The following is a 16,568-nucleotide window of genomic DNA, read 5'->3' as shown; positions in this document are numbered from 1 at the left end:
ACAAAATGGCTGACATCCAAATGTGTTCATTTTGTAACCAGCGACTTCACTTATTGGACAAATAATGGATAGAAGCCAATATGGCGTAAAAGTACTGAATGTGAACAGTTCGTAATAACGTGTAAAAGACGCTAAAAGCGCTCAATTTTACATACGCAGAAGTTTCGAACCTTAAGATTCCTAAAGCTATATTCTATCATTATATATAAAAAGTCAATAATTTTATGTCCCCTAAAGTAAAGTACAGCCAAAATGGGTGACATAAAATCCTTCTTTCATCAGTGGTGCGCAAAAAATTGCAAAGAACCACAATTTGATGTAAGACCAACAGGTACGATAATACCATTTTCAAAATAATATAAGGATAAAGACGTGTTATATTATTAATAATATTATAGGGCCGAAACACCGACAACGATTTCTTTGTGAATTACGAGTACCCGGATTTGATTACGTGGGTGCAGGAAATTCAACTAGCAAAAAAGATGCTCAAGGAAATGCAGCCAAAGATTACGTTAATTATTTAGTTCGATCAGGACATGTAAATGCTGATGATGTTCCAAAAGATACACAAAGCATTTTACAACAAGGAACAACTATTAAATCAGAGCCTGTATATCCAACAAAATCTGTATTTCAAGATGGAATGGGTCCAAATGACATAGGTCAAGCATATAGGGCTTATAATGAACATGGTGAAACCAATTATACTTATATTGATAGAATAGCAGATCAGAAAAAAGTTGAAGATGCAGAAGATGTTGATGTGAATTCTGGAATTCATGGGAATTGGACTATAGAAAATGCTAAATCAAAACTTCATCAATTTATGCAAACTAACAAAATTAATGCTGATTACAAATATACTCCACTTGGTCCAGATCATATGAGGTATGGATTGTCTCAATGTAGCTGTTTACTTTTACATTGGGTTGGACTTATCAATGTGGTATTGTGATGTCACTTAAAATCTTCAATTGTATCAAAGATCTGTTTCAAGATGATATAAAGAAAATGACATAAATGACTTACCACAGCATTTGAAATTCTATAAGACCATTTTAGAGTACGCTATTTACTTATACTTAATGCTGGTACAAGAGAAAAATGTTTTCTCTCGTGCACAGATGAAACTGCTGTTTAACCAGAACTTTTATTGAAATAATTCAATAATAGTTTTGGTGCAATCACTCACAGAAATTTATCACAATGTACTCCAATATGGTCTTGGATATTTTCAAATGGTAAGTTGAATTTATGTCATTGTAATTATTTGTTAGATTTATTAAGCATAATATAAATATACATAAAATATTAATAATATAAATTTATATTTAGGGGTTTCATGGCTGAAATGACATTTTATGTAAGACAACTTGGAAGAAGTATGTTTTCAAAGTAATATATATAATTGATATCTAAATCAATATCTATTTATAACAAAAAAGTTCTTAAATATGAATTTCAGATATTACTGGTCGTGAGACTGGTTCAAATAAGCAAACTGCATCAAAAAGTTGTGCCTTGTCTCTTGTTCGACAGTTGTATCATCTTGGTGTTATTGAGCCATTTAGTGGAACTTTGAAAAAAAATAAAGAAGCAGAACAAATAAAACCATATCCAGTTAAAATTTCACCAGATTTGATAAATCAGATACATGATGTTCTGAACAGTCTGGATATAAAACCAATTCCAGTGAACCTATATCAGGTGATTTATATTATTTACTAATACTAACATTACTCTTACAAATCTACATTATTTTTATTAAGTAAATTAAGTTATGATTTTTATAATATTAATTTGTATTATAGACATTTAAAACGGAAGAAAATGGTTCATTTAATGTTTCATACTCATTATTAACAAATCAAGTGTTAGATGATTTTATTTCATCAGCACCACAACCAGCTGGAGTAGTAAGTTGGTCTCCTCCACAACAAAATTGGAATCCATGGACTGGTTGCAATATTGACGAGGGACCATTAGCCGTAATGTCTTTAGAACAGCTGTCAGAGGATTTATTACACGAACAAAGAGAAAGATTACAAGAAGATGAGAGACTTCAAAAAAGTATTAAGGAAAGATCTCATTTACCAGTTTTTTCAATGAAGAATGAAATAATGAATGCTATCAATGAAAATCCTATAATTATTATTCGAGGAAACACAGGTTGTGGTAAAACAACTCAAGTATGTCAGTTTATTTTAGATGACTACATTGCATCAGGTCAAGGTGCATGTTGTAGTATCGCTATTACGCAACCTAGAAGAATATCTGCTGTATCTGTAGCTGATCGAGTTGCTTTAGAAAGATGCGAAGATTTAGGACTATCTGTTGGATATTCTGTAAGATTTGAATCTTATTTGCCGAGACCTTACGGTAGTATAATGTTTTGTACTGTTGGTGTACTTTTAAGAAAATTAGAAGGTGGCTTAAGGGGTGTATCACATGTTATTGTTGATGAAATTCACGAACGAGATGTTAATTCTGATTTTATTATGGTTGTACTTCGTGATATGATTCATATGTATCCAGATTTGCGAATTATTCTAATGTCTGCTACGATCGACACTACGTTATTCAGTAATTACTTCAATAATTGTCCGGTAATAGAAATACCTGGAAGATCGTATCCAGTACAACAATATTTCTTAGAAGATTGTATACAATTAACAAATTTTGTACCACCTTTCGATTCGAAGAAACGAAAAGGTCGAGATACAGATGATTTACCAATGGAAGGAGAACCAGAAGAAAATTTGAATAAAATTATTGACATGCGGTACTCTATACAAACGAAGAATGTCATGGCGCAACTTAATGAAAAGGAGATAAGTTTTGAACTTATAGAAGCTCTACTAGGATACATTAAGAAACAGAGTATATCTGGTGCTATACTAATATTTTTACCTGGTTGGAACTTAATATTTGCATTGATGAAACATTTACAACAACACCCTGTTTATGGTGGATCAAGTTACATGATTATACCACTGCATTCACAATTACCAAGAGAAGATCAACATAAAGTTTTCGAACCTGTAATGCCAGAAGTAACGAAAATTATTTTAGCAACAAATATTGCTGAGACCTCAATCACAATTAACGATGTAGTTTATGTAATAGATTCTTGCAAAGCTAAAATGAAGCTTTTTACTTCTCATAATAATATGACAAATTATGCTACTGTTTGGGCTAGTAAGACAAACTTAGAACAAAGAAAGGGTCGAGCAGGCCGTGTTAGACCAGGGTTTTGTTTCCATCTATGTTCTAAAGCGCGATACAATAAAATGGACGAACATATGACACCCGAAATGTTTAGGACGCCTTTACACGAGCTAGCATTGAGTATTAAATTATTAAGATTAGGAAGTATTGGAAAGTTCTTGTCAAAAGCAATTGAACCACCACCAATAGATGCTGTAATCGAAGCAGAGGTCATATTACGCGGTACGTTCCCTCCATTGAACATTATCAAATATAAATATTTGTCACATTACTATTTTTAAAACTATTTTTTTTTAATAATTGTAATTTATTTCAGAGATGAAATGCTTGGATGAAAATAATGAATTAACGCCTCTTGGAAAAATATTGGCTCGATTACCAATAGAACCACGTTTGGGTAAAATGATGATCTTAGGTTGTATATTTTGTGTGGGTGATGCACTTTCAACAATGGCTGCGAATAGTACAACATTTCTAGAAGTGTATAATATGGGACCTGATCTAAGACGGTTATCTGCACAACAAAGATCATTTGCTGGTGCAAGGTATAGCGATCATGTAGCAATGTTACATGCTTTCCAAGCATGGGAAGAAGCTAGATCTATGGGAGAGTATGAAGAACAAACATTTTGTGATTCGAAAAATTTAAGTATGCCCACATTAAGAGTGACATGGGAAGCTAAGGTAACTATAAATAATGCCTTCTTATATACTGTAAAACAATATGTTAACAATATTTTATATTTATAGAATCAATTGCAAGCACTTTTGCTAAGTGCGGGATTTCCGGAAAAAACTCTTTCCCCTACACCGTTAAATTATCACGCTGGTGCAGATACTCGTCTTGATACGATTACTGCATTATTATGTATGGGTCTTTATCCAAATGTTTGCTATCATAAAGAAAAAAGAAAGGTTCTTACTACTGAATCTAAAGCAGCGTTGATTCACAAAACGTCAGTGAATTGCAGTAATTTTGAGCAAAATTTCCCATTTCCATTATTCGTATTCGGGGAAAAGGTAAGATTACTCTTTTTTGATGTAATAAATTTAAGTAATCTTAGGATTATGTTAATTTATTTTCATTCACAGATTCGTACAAGAGCAGTATCTTGTAAACAAATGACGATGGTATCACCAATTCATTTATTATTATTTGGTTCTCGGAAGGTCGAGTACGTCGATAATATAGTAAAACTGGATAACTGGATCAACTTAGATATGGATCCGACTCATGCAGCAGCAATAGTAGCTTTACGACCCGCATTAGAAAGTCTCGTTGTGAAAGCTGCAAAAGAGCCTGAAACTATTCTGGAATTAAATCCTAATGAACAAAAAGTATTATTCTATATATATCAATGTTTTTTGCTGCACTACTCTTCTCTTAAGTATTACGAAATTTTGCTTTTGCTTTGCTTTCTTTTTAGGTGTTAAATGTAATCAAATCGCTTTGCGGAATGAATGCTTGCCGTTATGAACTGGATCAGATTACAGGTGGTTTTTATTCAAAAAGACCACCAAGGGGATATTCGACTGGTTATCATTCGGGAAGCGGTAATCCCGCAAAATTAATGCGCGGAGCTGGCGGTTATCGCGGAAGCCTTTATGGTGACAGCGGTAGTAGATATTCAAGAGGCAGTTACAGTGGATACAGAGGCGGTGGTAATAGAGGATGCGGAATGAGTAATTCACGTGGAAGAGGCAGTGGAAGTTGGGGTGGTAGAGGAGGTTTTCGTGGTCATTATTGATTATAATTTTAAATAACTTTTAATGTGTAAAATTAGCAAACGTATATTATAATGTGTATGCGATATGTTTCACGTAGTTATATATTATCTTCTAATTGAAAATGTAACATATATTTATTTTTATATCTTTTCATTCAAAATGTTGTTGCTTTTCTTTTTGTTTAACAATATTTGTTATCCCACTAAATAACAGTACAAATAAAACCTTCAAAAATATTTAACAATTTGGACGTATTTATACATATTGTTAATATATAATAGCGCGTTTTTAAGGAAGTACTGCGATAACTTGAAAGTACGATTCATTAAAAAGATATGCAGTACCTATCTTACGTAAATATTGCAGTCGAATTAAGGAATCTTATAGCGCTACATATGAGATATTAGAACTACAGATTAGGATTCTGTGGAAACAGAATGAAGATTCGGCCATCTAACGGGCATGATGGAAACGGAAAAATGTTTCCATCTCTTGTGATTTTATAGGTTTATTTGTGAACACGTCAGGAGACGACCATACGTTTGTAGTATTGGTCGGTGCGTGGTCGGTACGTGTTCGGTACTGAGTAGAAAAAAAATGGCGAAAATTTGCGTATAAAGACGATCGTCAACAGAGTTGACAGAAACTAATGAAATTGGCTAATGTCAAATCGAACAACGCAATGCACGAAAAATGTTCCCTCTAGTCCGCGCCGCCTTGGTGCGTTTCATATGATCGGGTACAACGTTTTACACAAGTGTTCAATCAAGTGAGAAAAACAACGGGAAAAAAAGGAGAAGCAGGAGTTTAGTGGTTGCGAAACGTCACAGATCACAACACGGAACGGGCCACTTCAAGGCAAGACGTTCCACCTTCCACCTCGTTGTCCCTCTGGGGAATCTTGCGATACTTAAAAATAGTGATAATGCAAATGATCATGTACGACGGGATTCACCAGTTCTGTAATGTGAATTCGTGATGACCTGATTTAATCTTCTCGTTTTAAAAGTGTATTCGATCTTGAATTGTGTATCGTGAAAGGTTATGTGCAGTTATGCGTCTGACATTTGGATTTCTTACAAACATTCGTCAAGAATTCTTTAGCCGTATTTGGCAATTAGTACGACATAAAGTAACGATTAATATTAAACCACGTAAAGAATATGCGATTCATGTTTTTTAACCAGATCTTGCTATTTGAAGCTTTTTTAAAAAAATTCTCTCGATTACCATACGAAGTAAAGTCAAAGTACTGACTATTAAGAGTTGAGTGCAACGATCGTTTCTACATGTTTATATTAATTCTCTTATATAAATTGCCCCTTGTTTAAGTGCGCAATAATGAAAATTTACTTTCTTCTGTAGTTGTGCAATACTGTTTTTGACTTGTCATTCCTATTTTGTAATATATGCACCTTACTTGGCAGAATGCCTAAAAACTACTTTAGGACATTACTGTGATACATTAATGAAAAATTAAAAATATGAAATAGGATTCAAACAGAAAATTTAAATTATGGTATAAGAAAGTCAAACGACTTAATAATATTTATTCGAAATTTTTGTATTTTAGGTATAAAAAATGAGTCAAATAGAGATGGATCAAGAAACTGTATATGGGACCCATGAGGATAGTCATGTGGTCATGTCAGAGAAAGTGCAATCTCTGGCTGGTAGTATTTATCAAGAATTTGAAAAAATGATAGCACGTTATGATGAAGATGTGGTCAAGGACCTAATGCCCCTCCTAGTCAATGTCCTAGAATGTCTAGACATATCTTATACCGAAAACCAAGAGCGTGAAGTTGAATTAGAGTTATTAAGGGAAGACAATGAACAACTTGTTACACAATATGAAAGGGAAAAACAATTAAGAAAAACATCTGATCAGGTATAATTAAAATTTTTGTAATGCTTTCTAATCTTGATGTTTCACTTAGAATTATATACAACATTCTTTGAGAAAAAGTAACCTTCATGACTTTTTGATTAGAAATTGCTGGAGCTTGAAGATGTAGCAGAAGATGAAAGAAAAGAACTTTTATCAAAAATTGATAGTTTGGAATCAATTGTAAGAATGCTGGAATTGAAAACAAAGAATTCACATGATCACGGTACAATTGCTAATGGCTCTCTCAGTTCATCCCTTCACAGAACATCCCTCTACAGTAGAGTAGAAAGTTTTTGTTTTATTTTTATTTAATTGATTAATAGTATAAACATGTATCTGTGGGACTTCAAGTATTTGCATGTATACTTCTAAAAGTTTGTTTTATTATTAAGTGCTTTATTTATTGTTATGGGATATTTAACATATGGTGAATGATTTACTTTTATGCTGTATATAGTATATCTGGTTTAAATGTATACATACCATTATTTCTCTAATTATTAAAAATACGAAAAATTTTTTAATAATTACGAAAATAATAACATACATACATTTAAATTGGACATATCGTATGTTTCTAGTAAAATCTAGAGTGTGTTCTGTAATATACTATAATCCTTATAATAAAATTGTTGAGGCAGATATGGGATATCATTTTCATCATTTTTTAGTTGTTCGTCTTGAAGAAAAAGAAGCTGAATTGAAGCGTGAATATACTCGACTACATGAGAGATATACGGAACTATTTAAAACGCATGTAGATTATATGGAAAGGACAAAGATGTTAGTTGGAAGTACAGAGAGATTAGAAAATTCATCTAGTGGTCGTGGTCCATCTCGTTTACCATCTCTTGGCTTAACTCACATGTCTCGAAGTTCTGGACCATTGAGTTATGGCTTTCAGAGCTTAGAAGCTAGCATAAATGCAGAAGATGTCGACCAAGAAAGTCCACCAAATGTTGTTGCTAATTTAAGAACTGAAATGTTGGACAGTAGCAGTGAAGCTGCTATTGAAACATCTGATAAAAGTCAATTAACAGATAAACCAGTACAAGCAAACAAAACAACTGCAATTTCTAGACGTATGTTGTTTTCCTTCTGCGAAAATTGCGTTCTGTAATATTATGTTTCTACTTTTATTTTTCAATTTATAGATGAGAGTCCAGAAACCGAAATACCTCCACCTTTGGTTACACCGACATCACCAACTGTAGAAAAGTTAGCTACTTCTGGTGGAAGAAGCAGAACGGAAAGAGAGCAACGAAGTGGTAACACATTGTACCAGGAACTCAGTTTTCAAGATGCTGATGCATTAGGTGAAATGGATGAAGGAGCAGATATTACTGGTAACTGTCGTTAAACAGTTCAATGTTTGATGTTAATTTAAGAGTCTTATAACTAATACTGTGCTTGTCCTTAAAATCTTAGGTAGTTGGGTACATCCTGGGGAATATGCCTCGTCGGGTATGTTTCATAAAATAACCAAACGTTTATACAAATATCATTACTTATTTGTTAATCCTTTGAGTTCTCAAATTCATTCTGTCATACACAACTAAGATGAAACGTACATTGCGATGAATATAGTCATTGACGAATCGAATAGTACAATATTCGTTTTATATTAATCAAGCATGCTCAACTTTCCTGTATACTAATGTTGATAAAATGAATATCCAAATAAAATCAATATTGCATGCCAAATTCTTAAGTTAACAATTAGGTCTTACACTTAATTCTCTGGAACTCTGAGGGTTAATATTAAAGTTATAATTATAAAATATTAATGAAATAAAAATTTTACAATATTATCTACATCACATAAATAGTAACAATTATGTAAAAAGGATAGTAGTAAGAAATAGTTAACTTTATTGATGTTGTAAAATATTTGTTAATATTATTCGTTATTCAAAATTGACTATTTTCTACTGTCCTTCCTTTAGAAATTACAAGTTTTCTGTTTGAGTCATATGGAAAAGTATGTACTAATGTGATTTTATATTTCATTGCTTACCTCCTTACTTCTGCTGGCTGTGGTCATATTTTGACTAATAATCGCATGATATAAATAATCTCGTATGCAGTCAATGACAACTTCTTTGGTAAGATATATTAATATATGTATTGCTAATAATGAAAGCATTTATGTTTTGTTGTATTAATTATGAAAAATAATATTTTATTAGGGATGGGAAAAGAAGTGGAGAACCTTATTATGGAAAACAATGAATTGCTAGCTACAAAGTGAGTAGTCTTATATATTTTATAATAATATTGTAGTATATTTATTATAACATTTTATATATCACATTTATTTTTCAGAAATGCGCTTAACATTGTAAAAGATGATTTAATCGTGAAAGTAGATGAACTCACAAGGTAAAATGTCGTTTTTGAGGTGATACAATAAATAAGTGTTAGTTTGTAAATATGCAATATATACATAAGTAAATATGTTTCTCAGTGAACAAGAAATATTACGCGAAGAAGTTCGGGGCTTGCAACAAACTAGAGAACGTTTACGGCAGAAGGTCGCTACTCTTGAAGAAGAATTGAAAAAAGTTAAGGAAGAGGCAGAGGCAGCAGCAAAAGCAGCCAAGAGCGACGATGAAGAAGATGTATCATTAGCACAAAGGAAGAGGTTTACCAGAGTCGAGATGGCTAGGGTGCTTATGGAGAGAAATCAATATAAGGAACGTTTCATGGAACTTCAAGAAGCAGTTAGATGGACAGAGATGATAAGAGCAACAAAGACTGATCCTTCTAGTATATCAAGTGGAAAAGTATCTGTATGGAAGTTGTTAGTATTATTTCACATAGAAAGAAACAGATATCGAATGCGGTAATAATTTATTACTTTCTTTTGTCTTGTTTGTAGTTTTAGTAGTCTCTTCACAGGACCTGCAGATCGAGGAGCCTTAGTTCGTGGACCACACACATTACCTCATATGAGGTATAGTGCACCAACCAATCAAGTTGTCCCAGCACCGCCTCTGGATACCATGCGTAGACGTACGTTGAAAGGTCGCCATGAGTTTTTCGACCAGGGAGACACCATGTGAGAAATCAATCAAATTCTATACACGCACTTAGATATTATAACAATTTGACACTGAAGTCTGACAAATTATTCTCTATCTTTCGTATAGAGATTTGTTTCTTTTACCATCACGCCCTCTTCTAACTACAATTTCAATAACTGTGATTGTTTTTACAACGAAAATTTTTACAGAGAGATATACACAATCACTATACAAACTACATATGTAAAGTTTATTTTAATATTTTTACCAAAGCTATTGCAACAACAAGAGATTTTTTCTCTTGGTGGGGTAGAATTTCAATATCTTCTTATAATTTTTTTTTCTTTTTTGAATCGATATCATCTTTCCAGATTAGAGTCCTCTTTGGTCAGTTGGGATCCATAATCTTTTGTCACGACTCTCAATTACTCTTGATCATTCTTAAGAAATGTGAGTCATTTCTAAATAATTCGTTGCCTGAGCAATTTGCAAATGTGATGGTTTTTAACAAATTGTCATTATGATTTCCCTCTTACCTGCCATTTTTTATGAAAAAAAATTGTGGGTGTATATTCTATGCGCAGTATAAAGTATTGAAGGACTGAGGATTATGGTCCGTGGCACACAGATCCCTTTTGATAATCTTATTCTCATTAATACATCTATCTATTTCTCGTAATATTAATGAAGTTATAAATAATCGTCTGTACTGAAACGGAAAATTGCTTACATATACCTATTATATAAATCAATCTACCATTTACTATTTCAGAATGGTAATGACTTATTTAACAAAGTAAATTGTCTGTTATCTTTGCAAAGTCGTGCTGGAAAAGCAATAGTTTTGTAAATAAAAGTTTGTACATTTTTAAAAGAAAGATAATATATGATCATTATTGATCAACAAATAAATGAAGTTTTGACTATGTTATAAACTTGGCTTTTATTTCACTCTTGCTCTGCGCTTTGATTTTTCGTTCGGGTTTCGTCCTTGCCTGTCCTTCATGGCGTTGTCAAGAGATACCTGGTTATTCTGGTTTTCGGTGGGGTGCTTATTGGCCAGCAGGTAAATCTGTTCTGCTCTATGTCTAACATTTCGCTTCTACACGTGGATATATATATAAATCTTATTGTATAAATAACGAACCTGAACATTGTTATACAAGATGATGGAAAGAACGATTGGATTAAAGCTTCATTCGAATTCAAGAAAGTATTCCGTGATCAAGAGAGTCTTCATAGGAATATATGGTTGAACAAATAACAGCATTCAGTAAATCTACTAACTTTATAATTCAAAATTCTGTCTTGATCATGTGTACTACAAAAATAATCGAATAATTAATGTTCTTTTGATACGTTCTTACAGATCTTCTGAGAAACTCGTAGCGAGACGTGCAAATGAACGAAGAGAGCAATATCGTCAAGTCCGTGCACATGTTAGGAAAGAGGATGGGCGATTACATGCTTATGGTTGGAGTTTACCTGGAAAACCAAGTGCTCCAGTTAGACAACCCGTTCCTGTTCCAGTTTATTGCAGACCTCTACAGGAATCTGAACCTGGCATGAAGGTGCATTTATCTGTTATTAATATATAAAATATATGTAATTGTTTTTATGTAATCAGATCTAAACACACAGTTAGCGCCATATTCTATTTTGTCTTTCATTATTTAGATATGGTGTGGTGCTGGTGTAAACCTAAGTGGTGGTAAAACACGAGATGGCGGTTGTATGGTTGGGGGAAGTGTGTTTTATGCTGCTGAAGCTCAAGAAGTAAGTACGAATACAAAAAATGAAGTGGAAGATGCTGTTGAACATTTGGATAAGGAGCTTCAAGAGAATGAAAATCAAAGGGTCGAGGCAGAACAATTAGAACAACATCTTAGCTCATTGGTATGGATCTGTACATCGACTCAGAAGATGTCAAAAGTTACTGTGATAGATGCTAACAATCCAGCGGATATTTTGGAAGTCTTTAGCGTTTGTCAAGGACATTTACTTTGCATTGCAAGTGTACCTGGAGCCAAAGAGAGTGATTACACTCAAGCTATGAACGAAGATCCAATTCGAACTGCTAATGGAGTGAATGAGAACGATAATCACGAAGTAAATACGACTTCAAATACTGAACAGAACACTCAAAAAAATAAACAGGAAACTCAAGCCTCGGTGGAAAAAAACAAAAATGAATCTGAAAATGTATCAGAAGAACAAAATAATGAAAATGTTAAAAAATCGGATGATGTTAATCAAAGTGTTACTACTGAACCACAAAGTTCGGAAAATGTAGATAGCGAAACGATAAATTTAGGGAAGGTATACTTTGTGAAAGCTAATTTAGAGTCATCAAACTCACAACTGGATGAAAAAGAAGATGAAACTGAGGAGAAAGAAAATAAAGTTGAGGAAGATGCACCTATAGAAAAAATGTCTTCAATACAACCGACAATGTGGCTTGGAGCTCAGAATGGTACGGTGTTTGTTCATTCAGCTGTCGCTAAATGGTCAGTTTGTTTGCATTCAGTCAAATTGAAGGATGCTGCACTGGCTATCGTGTATGTACTTTTACTACACATTAAATTGTTGTATTTTAATTTACAATACATATGTGATATATATATTTCCTTTTAGACATGTACAAGGACGAGTTCTTGTTGCTCTTGCCGACGGAACCGTTACATTATTTCGAAGAGGTCCAGATGGGCAATGGGATCTGTCTCAGTACCATGTGATTACTTTGGGTAGTCCACAACACTCAATTAGGTGTATGACCGCCGTTAGTGGTAAAACGGTATGGTGCGGATATAGAAATAAAATTCATGTAATAGATCCAGTTTTAATGACTGTTGAGGTATATACGTTATACTTATCTATATTTTCAAAATTTTAATATGCAGTAAACTGTGTTAACATATTAAGGATATTTTTATAATTTAAACTTTCAGTGCACTGTGGATGCTCATCCACGGCGAGAGTCGCAAGTGAGACAATTAGCTTGGCTGGGTGAAGGAGTGTGGGTCAGCATTAGATTAGATTCAACACTAAGACTGTATCACGCTCACACTTATCAACATCTTCAGGATGTTGATATTGAACCTTATGTTAGCAAAATGCTTGGAACCGGGAAACTTGGCTTCTCATTTGTAAGAATTACTGCATTACTCATTTCCTCCAACAGGCTGTGGATCGGCACAGGAAACGGAGTAATAATTTCCGTTCCTTTATCTGAAAGTAAGTTCAAAAAATTAATTATATTGTAGAAGTTAATAATAAACTAAATGTTAATGTTTATGATAATAAAATGTTTATGAATAAAAGATGTATGTAAAACAGGTGCTGGTGGATCAATGGCAGTATCCAGAGTTCAAGTAGGAAATGCTAAAGGTGATGCACCGGGCGTTGGTATCAGAATTTTTGCCTCGGATCGTGGTGTTACGCCCGGTAGTTACATACCTTATTGCAGTATGGCTCATGCTCAACTTAGCTTTCATGGACATAGAGATGCAGTAAAAATGTTCGTTGCAGTGCCTGGTATGTTCATTTATAATTGATTGGTTACTATTAATTTTTAGAAATAAATTAATATATTACATAATTGAATTTATATTGTAGGTCATGGCGGTCAAAGTGCAGTGTCAGATGGTTCTCAACCGGCAATGCTTGTTCTTTCAGGTGGTGAAGGCTATATAGATTTCAGAGTTGGTAAGTAATATTTATAATTTTAATATTGTGTTCTTAACATATTATTCGATTAATGCCCTTATAAGTACGAAAAATTAAATTCATTGGGTATATAAAAACGTAATCAAGATGTTGTTTTATACAATTATAACACTTGCAGCAGATGAGGCAGAAGACGAGAGTGACGTGGCGACTCATCTGATTGTATGGCAGTTGGTCAGGTATGCCCCCAGAGAAAAATGAAAAGCGGTTGATGGATCTTTATTCGATTTACATAACTGTTTGATTGAGTGGATATATCGTTTGTGTTATTTACCAACGAAACTTATACTAACTATTGAGAGTATGTTTTGTGCACGGTGTAATGAAATTCTAAACTAACAAATTCGCTAGTAGTTAGATATATTTCTAACCTGACATTGAAATAATTATTCTCATTTCTTTATGAAAATATCGGCATTAAGATGTTAAGGTGTTTATGTACAAGTGTTCTCATTATAATTGTTGCTCTGGATTGAAAAATAAGAACAGTCAATGAAAAGTCATTAGCTTTTGTATAGCACAAACTATTCTTACAATAATTTTCATTAATAGAAAAGCTGTGTCTGCACCTCCGTTTCTTAAGCAATTGTACACCATACAATTGTCCTGCTTCTTTCATTCTCTGGGGGTTGGGCATTTCCAGCTGACATGCATCGTATTGTACAAAAGACAACTGATAATCGCACTTTTTATTTACTTTTACTGTGTATTTTTGTTTAATCACTTATCAAGTAATTGTGAATTATTTTGTTCAGGTGATGGAGAAGACACAGAAGATACTATGGAACGATCTAACAGTGCTGTTGCTGCAAATGTTGAAGAACATGGAGAACAAAGTCATCTAATCGTATGGCAAGTGCAATGTCCTTTACCAGTGCCAATGAATGGCTAGCCTAGAAATTTTGTATGTTGATCCTGGTGTATGGTTCAGCTTGAATTTCTATAGATAAATCAAGGCGTTTAAACGGTTCTCGTGATATGTTGTCGTGGAATCGATAAATTAGACCTATCATTTGGTCAACCGAATGCCGCATCTATTTAATTATACTTATATAACGATTGTAGCGAAGTACGCAAACGAATACGCATAACAGCGAAAGAAAAGGAGATATTTTACAATTTCTGAGAGTATTAAGAATCATTTACAATATTTCATTACGGATGATAATTTCTAAACAGAAAATTTTCTTTCTTTTAGGATATCGTGTTAAGCAACATTGACAAAAGATTAACTTTTTAGATATGGGATATTCATTGGGGAATTTTTTAAAATTGAGAGATAAATAGAACATCTTAACGCAATGCTTATAAACTTTGGCTTTAAACTTTAAAAACGTCCTTTAAAAATATTTTATCGGAATACTAATTCGATGTTACGTATTGATAACGTAATTTGTAACGGAACTTCTTTTCTCTTGATTATGCATGTCTTCTTTGTGCGTCGTTGAACGAGGCACGTATCCAAGAACTAGCTACTTGCGTATACATATAAGAAGTTTTAAGAATGCTTGGAATCAGTGTTGATTGAGGAACGTTGGAGGTATAGCATTACGTTCCCGCCAATGAATGTGATAATGGATAAAAATATGGAATAATGGTTTTCAAAGCTGCCGTGACATTTGCTACTTAGCTGCAATAAAAATCAGGATTACTACATGGAAGTTAGATAACAATCATTGTACAATGTTCATTTGCAGGGATGAGAGGTGCAACCGATTCAAATAGTCTTAGGCATAATCTATTATTGTACATTCTTTCCGTTAGAGAGTATATTATTTTCCAAACTTAAGTGATTTGATTCGCTTAAAAAAAAAATATATATATATACGTATACATGGAATATAATATATTTTTTATGTTCTGCTACTAACTCTTCTCTAATATCACCGCGTTCGATCGCGCCTATTTTTCTTCTATCTTACAAGACGGTCTCTGAAGAGCGTTTTAATGAATTTATGTGTACATAAACTATTGTGAGATATTTGTATAGTGTTTTATGTAGCATGTAATTTAAGTTTTTGTCCATAAACGAAACAAATGCGATTCTGGTAAATCTATACACACACACAGATAAACACACAAATTAAATCATATATTTAATCTCTCATCGGTCGCTGTAACTTTATTTTTCGTCAATATTACTCCCTCCCTATAACATTACCAAAGACGAGGAACGATTTTATTGTATTCTTTGTACGATTTCAAGCGAGAGATGGTTTAAAAGTTGCGTATCTTAGCTAATGTATAGCGATCCGAACACAGTGTAGTACAACACCTACATGCATTTGAGACTTGGAGAAAGTCGCCATAATACTTGGGCTTATGAGAATTTTTGTAAATTTCTGTGTTATAAGCGACGAACAGTGAAATTCAGGATGTGTACAATGTATAAGGGCTGCGCATTATTGTGTGTGAGCTCGCTTTCGGTGTCGAGCTCGGAACTGTACCTGGCTCTGATAAAAATGCAATGGCGTTAATAAAGAAAGTTGCGAAACAACACGTCTCGATTTGCTTCTCTTAGCATAAGCATGCGATATTTCTTTTGAAATATTAATTATAGAACTATTCTTCGTTACAGTTTCTGTAATCTTTGAATTTTGTTGCGGAAGATGTTTTTCTATAAAGAAGATGTACAAAGGTCCCTTTGAAAACTGCTTCTAAAAAATGTATTCCTGTGGAGTATGTTTAGTAAAAGGACAAATAATACAAACGAAAATATGTTTGACTTTCAATAGCAATTAAGCATTTATTCAATGTATGATCGCATTTTGTCTATTTATATGTACATACTTGGACATCTACCCACATACTTTCTATCATACTAGAGATTAATATGGAAATTAATAGACAAATTTTCTTAATAGAAATTAAAATTAGCTTATGACCAGTACTTTACATCTTTTCAAGTTCACAAAACAATCCAGAAACTAATCATATTCAGCTGACACCAAATAAAGTAAGTTTCA

General features: G+C 33.2%; 2 protein-coding genes across 15 annotated transcripts; both read left to right on the top strand.

Moving 5' to 3' along the window:
* The first annotated feature begins 252 nt into the window (after positions 1-252).
* LOC117233112 (dosage compensation regulator) lies at positions 253-5,195 on the top strand. Of its 2 annotated transcripts, XM_033493081.1 has the most exons (9): positions 253-331; positions 399-891; positions 1,339-1,385; positions 1,469-1,710; positions 1,815-3,453; positions 3,548-3,915; positions 3,982-4,251; positions 4,324-4,569; positions 4,659-5,195. In XM_033493081.1, the coding sequence occupies exons 1-9, from the start codon at positions 253-255 to the stop codon at positions 4,977-4,979; spliced, it is 3,705 nt and encodes a 1,234-aa protein (XP_033348972.1). In that variant the 3' UTR covers positions 4,980-5,195. The 2 variants fall into 2 exon arrangements, with proteins under 2 accessions (XP_033348972.1, XP_033348973.1); XM_033493082.1 differs by lacking the exons at positions 253-331; positions 399-891 and adding an exon at positions 978-1,244.
* A 230-nt stretch (positions 5,196-5,425) lies between these two features.
* LOC117233111 (JNK-interacting protein 3) lies at positions 5,426-16,101 on the top strand. 13 transcript variants are annotated; one of them, XM_033493079.1, is made up of 20 exons: positions 5,824-6,224; positions 6,533-6,850; positions 6,953-7,073; positions 7,522-7,932; positions 8,005-8,196; positions 8,279-8,314; positions 8,938-8,955; positions 9,040-9,097; positions 9,176-9,232; positions 9,318-9,653; positions 9,732-9,911; positions 10,895-10,942; positions 11,246-11,447; positions 11,554-12,434; positions 12,511-12,730; positions 12,825-13,110; positions 13,198-13,410; positions 13,492-13,581; positions 13,724-13,781; positions 14,358-14,492. In XM_033493079.1, exons 2-20 carry the CDS (start codon positions 6,542-6,544, stop codon positions 14,359-14,361), a joined length of 3,720 nt encoding a protein of 1,239 aa, XP_033348970.1. In that variant the 5' UTR covers positions 5,824-6,224; positions 6,533-6,541; the 3' UTR covers positions 14,362-14,492. The 13 variants fall into 13 exon arrangements, with proteins under 13 accessions (XP_033348958.1, XP_033348970.1, XP_033348969.1 ...); XM_033493078.1 differs by having other exon boundaries at positions 13,721-13,781; XM_033493067.1 differs by lacking the exons at positions 5,824-6,224; positions 13,724-13,781 and adding an exon at positions 5,426-5,817 and having other exon boundaries at positions 14,358-16,101.
* The last annotated feature ends 467 nt before the right edge of the window (positions 16,102-16,568 follow it).

The sequence above is a fragment of the Bombus vosnesenskii genome, unplaced genomic scaffold, assembly GCF_011952255.1.
Source record: "Bombus vosnesenskii isolate JDL3184/JDL3185 unplaced genomic scaffold, Bvos_JDL3184-5_v1.1 scf7180000013295, whole genome shotgun sequence".
NCBI classification, from domain to species: Eukaryota; Metazoa; Arthropoda; class Insecta; order Hymenoptera; family Apidae; genus Bombus; species Bombus vosnesenskii.
The sequence above is the reverse complement of the archived record's forward strand: the minus strand, read 5'-3'. Positions and strand labels throughout refer to the sequence as shown.